Consider the following 17,580-nt stretch of genomic DNA (forward strand, 5'->3'; position numbering starts at 1 on the left):
TGTTCCGGGAACTGGGATAAAACAAAAATGTGGATCTGTCTCGTGTGCCCTGAGCACTGGTTTGGGAAACGCTAGTTTATCAGATCTGATATCAGCAAAATGCTATTCTGTCCACAAATATCTGCACCTCTAAGGGACACCTCTATGAAGACTGTGATAGACTTTTGTAGGCACTATAATAAGGTAAAAAAGTCATAGTGTAGAACCATTAAAAATGTACTTACCAATGTTATAATGTTAATAGATCAATGTTAAATTTGACAAAACTACATCTACCATATTACCATCTGAGGCAGCTGAGGAGGTTTAAGGTCTCTCCTGCTGTCCTTAAGGCCTTCTACTCGGCTGCCGTAGAGAGCATCCTGACCATGAGCATCACATCGTGGTTGGGGAACTGCTCTGCCCAGCACCGGAAAGCCCAGCAGAGGGTGGGTAGAGCAGCTGAGCGCTGCACCAGATCTGCCCTGCTCTCCCTGCAAGCCATCTACACCAGCCGCTGTAGGGCCAGAGCAACAAAAATTTCCAAGCACCCCTCCCACCCCAATAACTCTCTGCTTTGCCTGCTGAATTCAGGCGAACGCTTCCGCAGCCTTATGACCAGAACGGGAAGGTTAAGGAGGAGCTTTTTCCCCCATGTCATAAGGCTCCTAAACCAGGACAATACTCAATGCCTCTAGGTGCAGCTTCACACTGTCCAAATCGCTGGCACATCCCTTCAGGCCTCTTGCACATTGCACTTATATTGCACAGCCAAAATACCTCTTACCTATCACTTATATATAGATTATGTACAGCTGAACATTTCATATATTTTTTTTATCTTATATTATTATTTTTCCTTATTTTTTCTCTATATTTCGCTATCATGCACAGCTGCTCGGAGTGACCATGCTTACATTCCACTAGATGTTGTATGTGTACGACTGTGTACGTGACGAATAAAGCTGTTGAATCTTGAATCTTTCTGGTTAAAGAAACAATGGGCTGTGAAAGGTCGTTCTATCCGTCCGTTGACCCAGTTTACCGAGCACCTCTTCATATTTGTGCATCACGTCTATTCCGCAGTGACAACGTTGTAAGTAACATGTCACTGACCGGAAAAACCAGTCGATCGAGCGAGTTGTGCAGGACATTCCAATAACAGCCGGTTGACAAGGTGATGCGCGCCATTTTCTGCTGATGTCACCTTTCGATTAAGATTTCGAGCTGAGCTAAAGGGTAAAACAAAAATCAAAGGGATAAATAAAGCAATTGCTGCATGTCTTAAGAAATGTCACTACAAAGTGTCACTAAACATGTGTGCACAACCTTCTTCTAGTGTATTTTTTTGTCTCTATACTGGTTTCAGGCCTATATGCGCAGCACACTACCTGACAGCCAGCCTCAGGGGGTGTTGCGGGCACTCAGATAATATAAGATGACATAAAATACAGGATCACGACTGTGTGTCGTTTTTAAAAGTGACCAGCGTTATGCTAGCATCCAGCATGACAATTAACTGAGCCTCTATGCCTGTGCTTAATATAAGCTCGGCTGACAGATCTGCGGGGGTCCCAGCCCCAAAGCGAAATCCCGAGATCATCCCATAATCCTATTTGCTCTGTCGGGAACCGAAACAACGCACACAAGTTGCTTGCATGGTAATCGGCCTCACAGTTATAGAAAATTAATGTGCCTTCAGCCGTAAGGCAGTAAACTGCGCAGGAATGCTCTTTGTATAACATCGATCACAGCGTCCATCTAGCACATGATGTTACAGAACAGATTTAGAAACCAGATACCCTACAGACACCTGCAACGCAGCCGATCCAGCCTGAACGGCAGGTTTTCCTAACTTTTTCCTCATTTTGTTGGACAGACTTACGTGAGAGCTGATGGCAAAAGCCGCCTAGCTGTGAGACGCGGTTAAAATAGGTCTAAATTCCCTTTCAAATGAATCCGGTTTAACAAACTATTCCAGTAACAGTTTATGGTCCCACACCTGGTTGCAAAACGAGTAACGGAACATAGTATATTAGCTTATTGTTTTAAATGTAGGCCTATTTAACTCATCCAATTAAAAAAGTAAAGAAAAGTAAATGCTTTAAAGCAGTACTTCATTGAAACTAAAAGTAAATGAACTTAATTGTGCTAAGACATATCTCCCGAATACATCAGAAATTAAGAAATACGCTTCTAATTTATTTCCGAGACGTTATGGCGCCGCCAGCTGGCGTATAGAGACATCGTTTACATAATAAACTGAAAGTAAAGTAATAAAAGAGAAAACAGGCGTCGCATACACACAGCTTCAAGCAGGAAATCGAGACAAGCAAATGAAGCTACGCTCCTTTTCCACGTATTGCTGTAAAGAGCAAAGAAGAAGAGCCACTTATAAAGATTACAAGTGTAACCAAAGCAGGAAATGAACCGACTGCGAGAAGAGGTGGAGGTAGAGTCATTTTTGCGTTCCGTTTTTTATGCTTCCAATTTATGCTACGTTGTGTGGCAAAGATGATCAATATTCATGGATATGCATTATTGTTAATAGGGCAGTTCCCTAATTTCCTCGATCCGAAATGGTCCGAAATAATGCAAAAACATCTGCTTTATTACTTCCATTTATTATAACTTTCATTTTCGCAAAGTCATTTTGCGCGACGTCCCGAGCGCCGGCTTTTGCCCGCTATCCAGACCGCTTACCGACCCTGGAAACCACCGATGCCTTTCGCGGTCTCTCAAAATAAAAACGCTGATGTGACATCAGTCAGAAGCAACCGAAGCTATACTGCATCACGCCGACGTTCAGATGATCTTCACATACCGCTACATCCACCTTAAATAACGTTTAATTTTATACCAAGGCATAAACGTGGGCGTATTCCTTTGGCACCGTTTCTTTTGGACTCTGATAAATTGCACCACTCCATGTCTAACGATCGAAATGCCCATAAATAACACAGGTCTGTCCATGTTGGACAGGACGCGATGGCGGAGGATTATCACTTTTCAAAGTTCAGCAGGGCCAGCAGGGGTGTCAATGAGGATCTGCGTGTATCCTGCGTTTGTGCCTCCAGCTTGTTTGTAGATGTGAGCCTTGTTTTGCCTGCGCGTATGTGTTAGTAATGATGTCCAAGCGTGTTGGACCGCCGCAAATGGAAAATAGTTTAGAACCTGGGCATATGTACATTATATATTCGCTACACTGTCAGAAAAAAGGGTATCAATTTGTACCTTTGCTTGTCACTGTACCCTCAAGGGTAAATGTAACTTTTAAGACACATAAATGGACTATCAGGAACACTGTCTACCTTTGGGGTTACATTAATGTGGTTTGTACTTTGGGGATATTCCTCAAAGTTGATGTCTTGTACCTTAAGGGTACAGCTGCAGTGACAAGCAAAGGTACAAATTGGTATTGTTTTCTGACAGTGTATGTTGGCCAGGTAGATGTCTCTGTATAACAGAGAACGCTAAACGAGTCGTATTATTGGCTACATAAACCCCACGTCAAAGGCAGCATCCCTAATCACACCACTAACATGACAGACAGAATACAGGTCCACTCAGGTTTAAAAAAAACTTAAAAAAAAGGTGTTTTCTATGCTGTTTTGTGGGTTTGTTGTGGCCTGGCATGGCTAACCAGCTGAATATCTGGTATCTGCTTTTTTTTTGCATATAGTATAGTGTGTGCGTTCCAATACATGGGGTGCAGTCACTTAACGCACAATGTGATGTTTGTGTCACCCAGCTGGAGAAGAATGTTAGGCGACTCAGGGAGAAATTTCACGGGAAGATCGCCATCGACAAGGCGACCATACTCATGCGACGCTATGGCAACAACCATCGCGTGGTCGCCATGGATATCATCTTAATGAAGGACAGAGGTAAGGGGACGGAAGTGGCCAATTCGGAAACTGCCAGCCATCAGAAGCGGCAGTCATTAGCATTAGCGTACGCCATCCTGTGGGGGCACTGGGGTGATGTAATGCTCTGGTCTGAGGGTGGGGGTTCTTATATGTCTACAGCTAATATAAGCTAGGCTGTGAATTTGCCCTTTAGTCAGGTGGGTTGGTCTCCAGCGTAATACCCTTCATCAGCAGAGGTGGACAAGTCAGAGAGTACAAATCCAGTCAATTTTGTTTCAACCAGCAGTTGAGAGGACTTACTTTGGTTATAATTGGTAAAAAAAAAAAATAGTCATTTAAAACGATTGGCATAAGTTCTGAGATTTATAAGTCCTTATTTTTTTATTTTATTTTATTTTATTTATCCTTTATTTCACCAGTAAGGTTCCATTGAGATACAATATCTCTTTTTCCAGGAAGTTCTGGCCAAGATGGCAGTAAATAATAAAAAAGACAAAAGTTTCATATATATACAGAGGTGATTAATATGAACACAGACTGAAACACACAGACTTAACAGCCCCCATACTGCTGTATCTGGCATGGTATCAGGAAAATCACTGATTACAAACCAAACAGCCCTCTCTCCTCCTCTGATATCTCCCTCCCAGATCAACTCAACTCATCCTTTGGACTTTTAAGATATGGGATGTTGTTCCATGGTGATGTCACTGATATGGACTATGCACTTTAAAGATGTGATGCAATTCGCATTTTACTAGCTCGCATGGTCTTAGTCCTATTACAAATTATTTATGCCATTTTAAACTGCGAAGTTCAATGGTTTGTTTCAAATTGAATTTCGTTGTATATTAATATTCAATGACAATCGAGGATCTGTCTCTATCTCTTAAGGGAAAGACCGTAAAATCGCTGATGTGAATGTGTAAACCTCCTGTCTGTGATTTGTCCCCCTCTGCCTCCCCACACTGACACAGACCTGGATGACGAGGACCGGGAAAATCTGCAGAATGACGAGGTGGCCAGGGTAATGCTGCACCGGGATTTTTTTGTGTTTATTTTTGAGTGTTTCACTGGGCAAGCAAGTCTTTCTTCAATGAATGTTTCTAGTATGCTTGATTAGTGAAGTCTGTGCTCCAGTCTTGAGGTACTTTGTCATCCTAAATGAAACATCCCAGGTAGCAGGACTAAACTCCGTCCCCATCCCTTTACTCTGCCCAAAGCAGTTAAACCTGAATAATTTTATTCTGTATATAAAAAATAACTTGATTGGTTAACGCAGGTTTTCAGAGGGGTCTCATTGTGCATTGCCTAGAGACCTCAGGTCCTATTGCATCCCCTAGCCACTGACCTCTGACCTCCGTCTCCTTCAGAACGTTGTTGAGAGACTCGAGGCTGAAGAGCAGGCTGGAGGTCAAGACCAACCACAGCCGCGGCAACCGCGGGTATGTCAGGATCACCACATTTTTCCTTATAAACAAGCTTGTCTTAGCCCATACCGAAACCAAGTGTTTGCCAAGAGTAACAATGGCAAAAAACAGTTACAGCCCAAATAAAAGGACATTATAGGGTTGCAAAGGGGCAGAACATTTCTGGAAACTTTCCAGAAACTTTCCATTCCATGAGAAGTTAAGCTGGGGAATTTTGAAAATATTCCAAGTTGGAAACTTTCCATGGGAATGAATGGGAATATGTGGGAATTAATGAGAAAATTCCCAGAATTATGCAGAATATTCAGCCTATTGCTAAAAAATATGATTGTTAATCATTTGATCGGTTATTAATTAATACAGATCCCCCCCACACTAGTTTCAGGTCTGTTATTGGAAGGTTTGCCTAGCAGCACTTATAGCTGGTTGGCTCCTAATAGTGAAGCTCTGGAGTCCCCTGGATTTATGGCGATAACATGAAAAGCAGACGTGAGTGGATGAGGAACAGTCATGTGACCAATAAAAAAAAGAGTGTGTTCATTCTTTTGCTGGTTCAACACAAAATCACCACACCTGTGATTCCACGTGCAAATAAGCTGCTGGTTAAAGTGACCAGGAACCTGCAGGACGCTGGATTATGATTAATAATGAACCTCTCCTTCTGCTACCTCTGCTTACAGCCCCGACCAAGGAGAGCGCCACAAGATGACCGCGATATTAACGTAAGGGAATCCTAATAAGAGAGAACCAGTGACTGAGTCAGACTCATTTATGGGCATTAAGGAATGATGAGAGTAAATGAGTGAGGGTGGCCCACTGATATATCAGAGAGAAAGAAAGACTTGACTGGATTTAAGCTTTGTGCAGGATAAGTACAGGATAAGTACAGGATAAGTACAGGATAAGTAAGGCCCGCTGAGCAGCATCATGATGAGAGCGAATTGCGGCAGCTGCCTCTGCCCTTCAGGATGTGGCTGAGCAGCTCCGGACTCTCCCTCTGACGCAAGAAAACCTGCGCATGTTTGACAACGCGCAGCAGAACGTCATGCCCTCGGATCTGTGCCAGTTCGCATGCCAGCTGTGTGACTGGGACTGGTGGCGCCATGTTCCCGAAAGGAAGAAGGTACCGTTTCCCCCCCCTTCCCTCCCAAACACACACATCCTGTGCATTCGACGCCTTATTCGCAATGATCACCCTACACTGCAGTCACCTGTAGGTCTCAGGTCTTCCTCAGTAACACACGTCTTCCGCAGGTGTCCCGCTGTCGCAGGTGTAAGAGGAAATATGACTCAGTGCCAGCAGGCAAGATGTGGGGCCTCGCCGAGTTCCACTGCGGCAACTGCGGGCGCAGCTTCAGGTGGGGTCCACCATGCACCCCCCCCCGCCAATCATGTCCCAAACATACCGACGTCAGTCCCTCTGATGCTGCCTGAAAGTGTGAAGATGATATGTAACTCCTAGCCTCTGGTGACGTCCTGCTCCTCGTTTTCTTCAGAGGCTTTGGCCGGATGGATTTGGGGTCCCCATGCTACACATGCCGCTCTCTAGTCACCCCGACGCGAATTCTGCCTCCCCGCCGAAGACACATAGGACTGGGCTTCAGGAGGACGAACCAGCACAGCTGCTTGGCTGAGGACTGCTACAACAGACAGGGTAAGGGGGCCCAGGGCGCTAACCCAGGGTATGTTTGCACACACATTAGCACTCACTGCTAAAGCCAACTAGGGCAATGTGATCAAAGGCAGGTACGCATTGCTGATCATTTATCCCACTAACGTGTGTTTGACTGACCACTATAAAGGATATTTCAAAACAAAGGATTTTTCCGATCTGAAAATGGACAAGAGAGGGAACTTTACCACATGCGCGAAGAAATTCTGAACTATTTAGCAGTGAATGAAACACTTGGGAGTATGCTATTCTTTAAGAAGTAAAGAATACTACCCTCCAGACCACAATTCAAACAGCTGATGAAAAATGCTGCCTGTGAGTGATGCAAGATATCAGAGATTTGTAATTATATTTCAGTCCAGTGGAATTGTGTTGACATCTCTTCCGGTGTAGCAATTACAATTACAACAGAAATGGAAAACAGAAAAGCATTAATTTAAGAAAACAGGTAGTTCCAAATAATTTGCAGACAAGGGAGAGAGCAGCATGTGTGTTAGTTACTGTTATACAAAGTGGTACTTTAATGCAGTCGTGAGTCTCTGCAGGATGGTGTAGTGGGTGTGTCCAGAGGTGGGTGTGTCCAGAGGTGGGTGTGTCCAGAGGTGGGTGTGGCCAAATGTGACGTGTGCAATAGGGCAGCTGTGCCAAAAGGTTATTTCCACTGACCAAAAATGCTGTCAGTAAACATTATTTTAGAGAGAAACAATTATCATGACCATGATTACTAGATATCTATAATGAATCAAATAGAGTAATATGTCCTATGCTTGTTAACACTTAGCGCCATACTTCCAGAAACCACAAAGGAAATTACATGCGTGGTTCCACCCACTTCACTACACTCAGTTCCTGTTGACATACCCACATTTGGCCACACCCACCTTTGGCCACACCTACATTTGGCCACACCCACTTATGGACACACCCACTAGCCTTCCAACACGCCCACTATACTGCAGCCTGAAGAGACCTAGGCTGTGTCCAGATTCAGGCGCTGCACCCTTCAATGGACGTGGTCTACGAAGGTATAGCCTTTGTAGGCTGCGTTCTTCAAAGGTCGAACAGACAGCGCTGTCAAATGGGACGGTCTGGCCTACGGATAAGTTCCTATATGTGTCAGGTTGTACCCTTGAGGCATGAAGCGCCGCTTCTATCGACCGGCAGTGAATCTTGGGATGGTTTGGCCATTGGCTGGATCCTTCGCTGCTCGGAAAAAGGAGGATGCTTCGCCTTCGAAATGCGAAATGGGACGGCCTTGCTGCACGACTGTGACACATTCGGTCCTCGATTGCAGCCTCAGAAGGATTCGGATACAGCACATGCTGCAGTCAAGTAGTCTTTTTTGCTTAGGAAGGTTCCTAACTGAGTGAAATTACCCAGAAATGTCTAAGTGGCAGCCATAATGAGAGCTGTTTGAATTGTCTAAATGCGAAGGAGAAGTCCTTCAGTGCTTCCTCTCTTATCTCCTTTAGCACAGGGTACACTGGGCTTTCCTTTGTGGAGATAATGCCGTCCCACAATTCCTTGCAGCAGCAGAATTTAAAGCGACTCACTGTTAGCTCAGATCACCACAGATCATGTTCAAAATATTAACCATAATACAGAAATCTGGCTTTCATGAAAAAAGGGATATGAGACATTATTAGATGATGTTTTTCATTCAACATGTTTGAAACTGAAGAATGATGATATATCGTGAATTTATAGGACTAACATGCCTATCTTGCATAATTAATTTTCAATCTTTAATGTATTTTTTGGGATGCATGTTGATATATGTGTGAACAGGAAGGTGAAGGTGAGCGTGAGCAGCCATTCTCAATGTGACAATCATTTAGTTTCCGTTCTCTGACCGATAGCCTATATTCCTTTTAAAATTTCTATTCCAACCTTGAAAATGAAGTAATCATTTTCACTGTCTTGTCCACGTTTATATAGTCTGTGAAAAACAACATGGCAAGAACCAGGGGTGTAAATTATAGGGGGTGGGGGGTAGTCACTCCCCCAATAATCAAATCCAGGCCCTGGAGACCGCAATCCCCCTCCTCCCCCCAAAAGCTCAACCGAAAATGATGCCCTTGGTAAGAGCAAATAGGGCGAAGATGCACTTTTTGCAGTTTATTTTCTGAACATTGTAGTTTCACACAGTGGACCCACGTCTATAATTGCGTAGCCTCGTGTAAGTTCAGTATTATTCTCTTAGCACCGCAGTCGTCTTCTCTTAGGTCCTTATGACTTTTCCTTCACCTCATGACGTTTTCCATCAAGGCTGAGGAAAAGTGGTTAGGAAAAGGACACAAGATACTATTCAACCACAGCCCTAAACATGTTCTATCAGATATTCATTTTCCATTTTAAAATCAACTTCCTAATGGTGGCGTTGTTGATAGTCCCTTACTACTGTGGATTTTTGAAAGCTGTCATTTGGAGAAAGAAGTTGCTGATAATGGCCAACAGGTGTCACCCAAACATCTCACAAAGAAATTCACCGTGTTCTACGTGACCCAAAACTCAATTTTGCACATTGCTTATGATTAATTAAAACTGTCTTAAGATTCGGAGCGAGGTGAATCCATCTAATCTTGTCTCTCCTCAACTTCACCAGAACCCCACGTCCCGGGTACGGAGTGCGTCCACCCGCGCAGCCGCATGATGAACCGGAAGCCGCGTGTAGTGAACTCCAGCGAGCTGCACATCAGCTCAGGCTCGACGGTGAACACCTGTTTGAGCCAGGGCAGCCTGATGGACCTGTACGATATCCTACTGGAGGACATCAGAGAGGAACCGCAGGGCGAGGAGGAGAGCGGCTCAGGCGGCCCGAGCGGTTCAGAGTCACGCAACAGCTCCAGCAGCAGCAGCAGCCAAGACTAGCAGTGCCGTTTTGAAAGGGAGCGCATGGATCCGTACAGAGACCATACCCTAAATTGCTAACTGATCACACTTGGGTATGGGGACCAAGATTCCAAAAATGTTAACTACCCAGCAATAAATATTGGGTTGGACTTAAGTACCCGTGTCAGTACTGTGTGCTTGGGCTGAGTATTGGCGAGAACATGGCGATACAATAGTTGTTGTCATACAGGGGTTACGATTCAATAGGTGCTACTCTTTAAAAAATCTGGTTCAAGGAAAATTATCGTAGTATAAAGAACATGCCACCAAATTAAACGGCATAGTTCTTGTCGACCACCATGCAATCAGAACAGTAGGATCAGCGCTTGCATTTCTCACAGTTCCTGTAACATTCCGACATCACAGCACAACTTTTGTGGAATGCGAGCAAATTTCAGTAAAAAAAAAAAAAAAGTGCTTGCAAGATACTTGACACATTTTGTAAACGGCATGGCTCTTGTTGACCTCCTTAGCACATTTCTTTATTGTGGAAGCCAATATAAGGCCACACTTCAGCTCTGTATGCTTTCAGAGCCGATTTTAGATTCAACCATTGGTTGTAACGTTACTAGTCAGCTAGGTTTGCTAATCTATTCCATTTGAACTCGGAATCTATGACTTCCTAGTCTCATAAAAAAAGTCCTACAAGATAACGATAAGAGGGCTTTGTCGTTATAGTTCAGTACAACGGAATTGTGTTGGAATTCTCTTCTTGCGTTGCGATTACAACAGAAATGGACAATACGCTATCACTTGGGTGAGCTGGTCATTTGACTGCATATCAGTTTATGTCCGTGGCACTTAGCAGTATTGGCCATATACTTCAAACAGCGTTCAAACGGCAACGCTCACGGTTATAATCTAACGAAATACAGGCATTTCACAGCAAACATTACACGGTAGTGACATTTACCACTTACAGAAATACATAATACATATTAATTTATACTCTTTAAAGTACAATGCTGTGCAAAGCATTCTGTTAACTGCATATTTTTTTGGGTTTCGTTGTGCAAGACTGAGGCGTCACATTTATGTCTGCCAATCAAGGACAGTGGATGACATCAGAGGAAACCTCAGGAACTCTGCACCGACAGTGCGCTGAAACGGTGATCACCGTGATGATTACATGCCATGCAACATCGATTTTGTCTGAAGTATACAGCCAGATTAAACATCTGACTGCGGTTGTGTTAAGTTAAAGTTAAAACAGGGCTGCCTGGTTCATTGAAGTTGATAAAAAAAAAAATTAAAAATAAAGTTAATGATTTATCATTTTCCAACTGTCAGCCTGCACAGCGAATAAATAAAGCAGTATCACCAGTTTATTTGTTTTAAGAATTCCAGAAGCCCTTACTGCCCCCAGCACAATGTTAAGCGTGTCCTGTTTCTGAGGCTAGTAACGTAAATATTATTTGGTGAGTGAGTGAGTATGACTTCAGCCAGATTCAAGTATAACCTGTTAAAATTATACATCCGTTACATGTTTAATTTCAGCATCTATCTCTGTTTTGCAAGAGAAGCCTCAAGTTTTTTTTGCTTCCTGTCCTCACAAAGCCACTCTTGCCCAGCTTACAAACCAGACTAGACCCAGTGTGAATGACCACTCGGACTGTTATACTAGCTACACAAACCCGCACCTGATCCACTAAATCCAGTTCAGTCAGTGCTTCCCAGCAGCACTCCTGAGTACAAAACAGTCAACCTTTTTCATCTTTAAAAGGGTTTTTAAACAGGCTAACTGTACAATCGTTCAATTTGTGGTTAGGCCTACATGAATTCCACTCATTAAACCGTGGCTCTAAACTGAGGTGAATTTTACAGTGGGGTGTGAAGGAGGGAAGAAAAGTGATCATTCATGGAGAAGGTCCAGCAAACAGAGGACTTAATTAATTGAATAGAACAGAAAAGGGGAACCACAAAAAGGGCCTGGAGGGGTCAAAAACAAGACTGGAAAAATAAGAACTAACTAAAGAGTAACCATGTAGTAACACACTAAGAAAACAGAAAACTGGGAGTTAGCCTGGGAGACAACCCACAGCTACCAACAAAGAGTACCAACAACGACTGACAAACTAACGGAGTGAGGGCGGGTACTTAAAACAACATGGATGACAAGGCTAATAAGGGGCTGGTGAGGACCATAACAAAATCAATCAACCAGTACAGGCATGGAACAAGAAACAGGTGGAATACATCACAAATAACTAGCACAAGAAGTAGGGACACTGCCAAACACAAAGGCTAACAACACTGGGGAAAAACTAGGAACAAAATTTCAAGCAGAACAAAATAAGGCACAAGCAGGGTAAACCAAAGCAGGGACACTAAGGTAAACCATAATCAGCACTAAGGAAAACCAAATTATAACTTACCCAACTGGTGACTGGAGAAATACAGCCTCTGAGCTGTACGTTCGGCCAAATCAGCCAAGGCAGCAGCTCGGGGATCAGGGAAACATCACGGGCTGAAGGGCTACAAGACAGAGAGGGGGGAAGCAGGATGTCCAGTGACACCTGCTGGGCAAAAAGGCACAAAACACATAGGACAGGGATAGATAGGCACCAACCCTGACAGTAAACGCACCCCGACAGCCCAACATCGCCATGTAATGAATTTGAAAGATGCTGCATAGAGCGCATGACTCTGAACCAGTCAGCACCTTTGAAGAAAAGTATTTCAAATCAGGACTACTGAGGATCATTTAAGATAAGCTCAGTATACGCGCTTCTAAGACGGATCACAATTATTTCAAGGTAACGCCACATGACACCCAGACAGCTGATTTCCTAACTCTACACTTGTCATTTTTAAAGGTTGCAATGATAATTAGATTTTTTGTAGATTTCATATCAAAATAAAAATTGTATTACATTTTTAAGAGTTGTAATTCATTTTCTATCAATTAAATTTTAGATATGATTTTATATAAAGATTTAGAAAAGCTTAATGCCAGCCAACGAAAAGGCTAACCTTTCCTCAGTCGGCACAAAAAAATGGCGATCCTGTTACAGTATATCTCAAAAAACTTGTATTTCAAAAGTAACTGCTATAGCTTAAACAATCGCCATGCCAACTGCGTGACTGTATTATATTTCATGGGAGGCAGGCGTCAGTTTTAAATATGGTAATTCCCCCTACTTCGGGTGTGATCCATTGTCAGGGCACAGAATATAAAACAGAAATAAATAGCACGATGGAGAGAACCGCCTTAAGCAAATGTGCCCTCAGTCACAAGGGCTGTTCGGCTATCATGTATCGCACAACCTTTCCTGGGGCTGTGAAGAGGCGCACAGAAGACAGCACCTACTTCTCATGTAACAAAAGTTTTAGTACTGTATATATTTATATATTCCTCCTTTGGGGGAAATAGGAAATGAATACTGTTAAACCCAGCTTGCAATCGCGTACTTTAGCCTTAATCGAACATTATTAACAATTCTAAGATTACTTAGCTAACATGTGATCACTGTCAAAAATCTTTGAGTGTCAAAGGCAGATCTAATGGATGTAAATACGTGGCCACCCCACACCAAAGTAATAAAATCAGACTATAGAAGAGACCGGGTTCCCCTTCCATAAATATAATTGGCCCCTAATGGCCGCCCCAATTAATATTTTATGCTGGTGCCAATGATCAGCATATTATTATTATTATTATTATTAATTGATTGATTGATTGATTGATTGATTGTGTTTCTGGTATAAAATTGTCATGCCTCAGATTCAGAGCTTCCAGGTTAAAACCCATTTATTGGTTTTTGCATAAATAGTCAGACACAGAACACCCCAACCCCTGGCCATCCATCCACCCCCCCATCGTGCCACGGTCTTGAAGACAGCTCTCTGCAGGAAATGAAGAACCAGCGAGACTTTTGCCTGCTGACTGAATGGGTGGCTCCCAGGTGAGGTGCGCAAGAAGCTGTAAAAAATCTACTAAAAATCTGCAAAAATAATTCTCACCCGTTGTTTAATTTGGCTCTTACTGTGCAATTGTTAATATAGAAAACTAAAGCATCCGTTAGTTTAAGTAATGAGGGAGTGGATTTAGGGTGTGCCAAGTTTCGAGACGAGTACGGGATATAAAACGGGATCGTTGTGTAACTTCTGGATGCGCTGTCGGACTCCAAAAGACCTTACGCAATGTAAGTAGATTGTCCATCCAGTGCCTGCATTTATTTATAATTTATGTAAGTAATCTAGACGCTCCTAGATTAGCCGCAGAACATACTTGTTGGCAGATTATCATATATATATATATATATATATATATATATATATATATATATATATATATTACACCAAATATCTATTGAATAGACGGACATGCTAATTATGGAATTAGGGAAAAATAGATTCCTTGTAAAACAGATTGAGGTAATCTGTGTAGCATCTGTATGAAACAAAAATGTATGGTGCCTCATTCTACAGTCCCCAAAATTACCTTAACGTCTCCGTTATATCCGCTTGAACGGCGCTGGGCTGGTGGATGCTAATTCTGTGATATATAAGATTGACATCAGTGTTGCCAGCTTTGGTCAGCTGGCTGGCGTGAGATTTTCAATTCGGGATAAGTTTGCACGCTCATTTACATGTAACAGTTTTATTATCGTATAAATAGTCTGTAAGGCTTGCAAACTACCCCAACGCTTTTGATGTAGCTAATTTTAGGTTTGTAATGGAACAATATAGATTTGCCGCTTTAGTTTCACGCAAGATGCGTGAGAGTTGGCGACAATGGATTATGTTTTCGCGGCTTGATGTTTATTATCCGTGCACGAGGGGAGAAAGGAACGGGAGATGCCGCACCGATCCGCGTAGTCAGCTGAGTTGAAAGACGAAGCTATCAATTTACCGGTCATTCTACATTCCTGTCCTCACCTATGGTCACGAGCTTTGCGTCATGACCGAAAGAATGAGATCACGGATGCAAGCAGCGCAAACGAGCTTCCTTCGCAGGGTGCCTTAGGGATCGGGTGGAGAGCTCAGACATTCGGGAGAGAATCAAAGTAAAACCAATGCTCCTCCCCACGGAGCCAGCTGAGATTGCCTGGTTGGACATGCCCAAATCATCCTAGCCAGATACCAGAACAAAGACCCCAGGGCAGTTATGTATCTCAGCTGGACTGGGAACGCCTCAGTATCCCTTTGCAGGAGCTGGAGGTGGTGACTGGGGAAAGGAAGGTTTGGGCATCTTTGCTTAGACTGCTGCCCTTCATGGAAGATGGATGAATAGATGTTTCCAAGTGGTCTTATGCATGCGTGTGATTATGTTCCAGGGTTTATCTAGCAGGACTGGTGGTGCTGTTGTCGGTTGCAGGGGTCGAAGCAAGAGTAGGGTAAGACTCACCATAATCATCACGTACAGTAAAGCTAATATTTACCATTTGGTGTGGTTGGCACAGCCGGGAGGTAGCCAGAATGGCACTGGTTTGCGCTGACTTATCTGTCGTTCATTCCAGTAATTCCACCGAATCCAGCTTCTGCACTGAAACCAAGGAATGCCTGTTGTTTGATCTGGTGTGCAAGACCTCAGATTTTGAGGTAAGAGTTTTGAGGAGGACACATGTATGCATACCTCTCCATGGGCATTCAGTTATGGAACAGTTTCCACTAATTCTTGGTAGAACGCATTGGTAAGTTTTGATCATGAAGACGTCTTTACTGAAGATGTTTCTACTACTCCTTTTTTTTTTGGATGTTCTGGTCTGTCGCACTTACTGTGGTCTGACTGAGCCTTAGGGTGGTCATCATTGCTTGATGTGACCTCTTCTCTGTAACAAGTACCATGCTGAAACGTGAAGATGCGGTGCCTTGTTTATGGGCGTAGGTACATGCGTTGTTTTGAAGGTATATTGCTTTGGTGCATGACTTACCATAAGATGGATTCCAGTAGATGTACAGTATAATGACTCTAAGCCCCCCCCAGGTCCGTCACTACAGCTCAGTCAGGTGGGTCTCGACAGATGTGACGTCCCACTTGCTGGATATAGCTCAAGTTACAGGCTTCTTAAGACTCTACAAATACATCAACGGTGCTAATGTGGATGGTGAGGCCACACCTTCCTGATATCTGGTATTTCGTCCATCTATCTGTGTCAACGCCCATCTTACTATTCTCACATCTCCTGGCAGGTGTCAAGATTGACATGACAGCTCCCATAATCGTGAAAGTGGAGGAGGATGACAGCTTTTGGGAGTCCACCGTCTTCACCATCAACTTCCTGTTGCCCTCGGCCTTCCAGGGGAACGTTTCTGAACCCACAGACTCTACGGTGACATTGCCGTCTGCAGCTTCTTCTTCTTCTACCTATCTATCTCAAAGTATGGTATACATACCACTAGTACACACTCCCTCTAGTGGCAGGCAGAGGTATGTCCTTTTTAACAGTGAAAAAGATGTTGCGTTGGGAGATTGATACTACTTCAAGTGGTACGTGGTGTGTAGAGTTTGAGAACCACTGTTCTAGAAATATTCTATTCATAATAGAATATATGGAATATTCCCATTCATACTTGTTATAACTCAGATTACCCTAGAAGTATGGAAGTCTGCGTGCTGTTTTGGTTTCGCTCACCTACGGGAGCTTCTGCTCTCAGGTCTACTTCACAGACATGCCAGACATGAAGGTGTATGTGAGAGACTACGGCGGCTTGATGATATCTATAACAGACGCCCTCAACAGGAAATGGCTGGCTAAGAACCTCAAGAAAGTCAACGCTTCGTATGTGGAGGAGTTCCACTATGCTGTGAAGTATGACAGGTATACGGCGGGTCTCGGGGCAGGTGCTGTGGGTGTCGTGCACCCTGTGCTTATTTCCTGTGTAGTCAACCTCACTTCCACTGTGTGAGTTATTTGTATTTTAGAGAGAATCTATTGGTATGTCTGTGTGTTGGTGAACCGCTAAGGCTAATCCGTAGAGTCGTCATCGTGTGTCGTCAGATCCTGTACCGTAATGATTTGTGTCTTTCACAGCCCCACACAGATCCTGAACAGACGCAACGAGGTGTGGTACGTGGTTAAAGGTGACCCCGTGTGTTCTGACCCAGATGGGACCCAAAACGGCGCCAGATAGCCATGCGATCCCGCAAGCTGAGGGCTTCAGACAGGGGCTTCTGGAGGGAATTTGGGGAGGGGTGTGGTAGATACTAACAGGGAAGATGGAGCCTCAAATATTCATGCAAGTCACCCATCAGCAGTAACGTAGTTGTCAGTGTAGAGAATCCCGCTGCTTATGTTCACGCCTGTGCATGCAGTTATGCGCGGTATCCTGCCATGTATTTTATTAGCTTTAGAAATATTCCCGACTTCAATGTCATGTCTTGGATATTGTGAATAAATCAAGACTTCTGCAGTATCATACAGTTTGTCATACCGTTTTGTTAAGTAAACGATTTTGATCCTCTATAAATTCAAGAGAGTTTTCTCTTGAAACACATGACAAAGACGCAGCTACCTTACGTGGGATTATTACGCCACGATAGACCGTGTTGCTCGGGAACGTTGCGACATCTTCTGGCCACCTTAAGAATAACCGGTGCAATGGACAACAACACTTCTAAGTTTCAAACACCAATTAAACGCTGCCCACAGCGATCTGAATAAAGGTTGGCAGTACTCCACAAAACCGATCCAGGTGAATCTAAGGTTTCAGTTTGATTAGCTCACTCGTGTATTTATAGCCCAGTTTGAAATGTAATCTAAGTATTTCTTACTTATGCCTCAATATCTGAAAA

At 43.5% G+C, this 17,580-nt stretch overlaps 2 protein-coding genes across 4 annotated transcripts; both read left to right on the forward strand.

The window, feature by feature from the left end:
• Positions 1-2,221: 2,221 nt before the first annotated feature.
• On the forward strand, positions 2,222-9,957 carry shfl (shiftless antiviral inhibitor of ribosomal frameshifting). Of its 2 annotated transcripts, none has more exons than XM_023821945.2 (9): positions 2,222-2,431; positions 3,731-3,866; positions 4,826-4,875; positions 5,222-5,293; positions 5,959-6,000; positions 6,246-6,401; positions 6,533-6,636; positions 6,775-6,932; positions 9,556-9,957. In XM_023821945.2, the coding sequence occupies exons 1-9, from the start codon at positions 2,405-2,407 to the stop codon at positions 9,819-9,821; spliced, it is 1,011 nt and encodes a 336-aa protein (XP_023677713.1). In that variant the 5' UTR covers positions 2,222-2,404; the 3' UTR covers positions 9,822-9,957. The 2 variants fall into 2 exon arrangements, with proteins under 2 accessions (XP_023677713.1, XP_072561306.1); XM_072705205.1 differs by lacking the exon at positions 2,222-2,431 and adding an exon at positions 2,952-3,069.
• Positions 9,958-13,629: 3,672 nt separating this feature from the next.
• Positions 13,630-17,201, forward strand: soul5 (heme-binding protein soul5). 2 transcript variants are annotated; one of them, XM_023821954.2, is made up of 7 exons: positions 13,630-13,747; positions 15,122-15,181; positions 15,305-15,386; positions 15,772-15,892; positions 15,978-16,117; positions 16,443-16,606; positions 16,820-17,201. In XM_023821954.2, the coding sequence occupies exons 1-7, from the start codon at positions 13,698-13,700 to the stop codon at positions 16,917-16,919; spliced, it is 717 nt and encodes a 238-aa protein (XP_023677722.1). In that variant the 5' UTR covers positions 13,630-13,697; the 3' UTR covers positions 16,920-17,201. The 2 variants fall into 2 exon arrangements, with proteins under 2 accessions (XP_023677722.1, XP_023677723.1); XM_023821955.2 differs by lacking the exon at positions 13,630-13,747 and adding an exon at positions 13,793-13,987.
• The last annotated feature ends 379 nt before the right edge of the window (positions 17,202-17,580 follow it).

Source organism: Paramormyrops kingsleyae, chromosome 22 (genome assembly GCF_048594095.1).
Source record: "Paramormyrops kingsleyae isolate MSU_618 chromosome 22, PKINGS_0.4, whole genome shotgun sequence".
NCBI lineage: Eukaryota > Metazoa > Chordata > Actinopteri > Osteoglossiformes > Mormyridae > Paramormyrops > Paramormyrops kingsleyae.

What these genes read in the sequence shown, in the direction of transcription:
- shfl (XM_072705205.1), top strand. Translation starts at nt 2,968, where the DNA reads ATGGCGGAGGATTATCACTTTTCAAAGTTCAGCAGGGCCAGCAGGGGT. An exon ending in AGAATGACGAGGTGGCCAGG is followed by an intron (nt 4,876 to 5,221) that starts GTAATGCTGCAC and finishes CGTCTCCTTCAG; the next exon opens with AACGTTGTTGAGAGACTCGA. An exon ending in ATGTTCCCGAAAGGAAGAAG is followed by an intron (nt 6,402 to 6,532) that starts GTACCGTTTCCC and finishes CGTCTTCCGCAG; the next exon opens with GTGTCCCGCTGTCGCAGGTG.
- soul5 (XM_023821954.2), top strand. Translation starts at nt 13,698, where the DNA reads ATGAAGAACCAGCGAGACTTTTGCCTGCTGACTGAATGGGTGGCTCCC. An exon ending in CAACGGTGCTAATGTGGATG is followed by an intron (nt 15,893 to 15,977) that starts GTGAGGCCACAC and finishes ATCTCCTGGCAG; the next exon opens with GTGTCAAGATTGACATGACA. An exon ending in TATGCTGTGAAGTATGACAG is followed by an intron (nt 16,607 to 16,819) that starts GTATACGGCGGG and finishes TGTCTTTCACAG; the next exon opens with CCCCACACAGATCCTGAACA.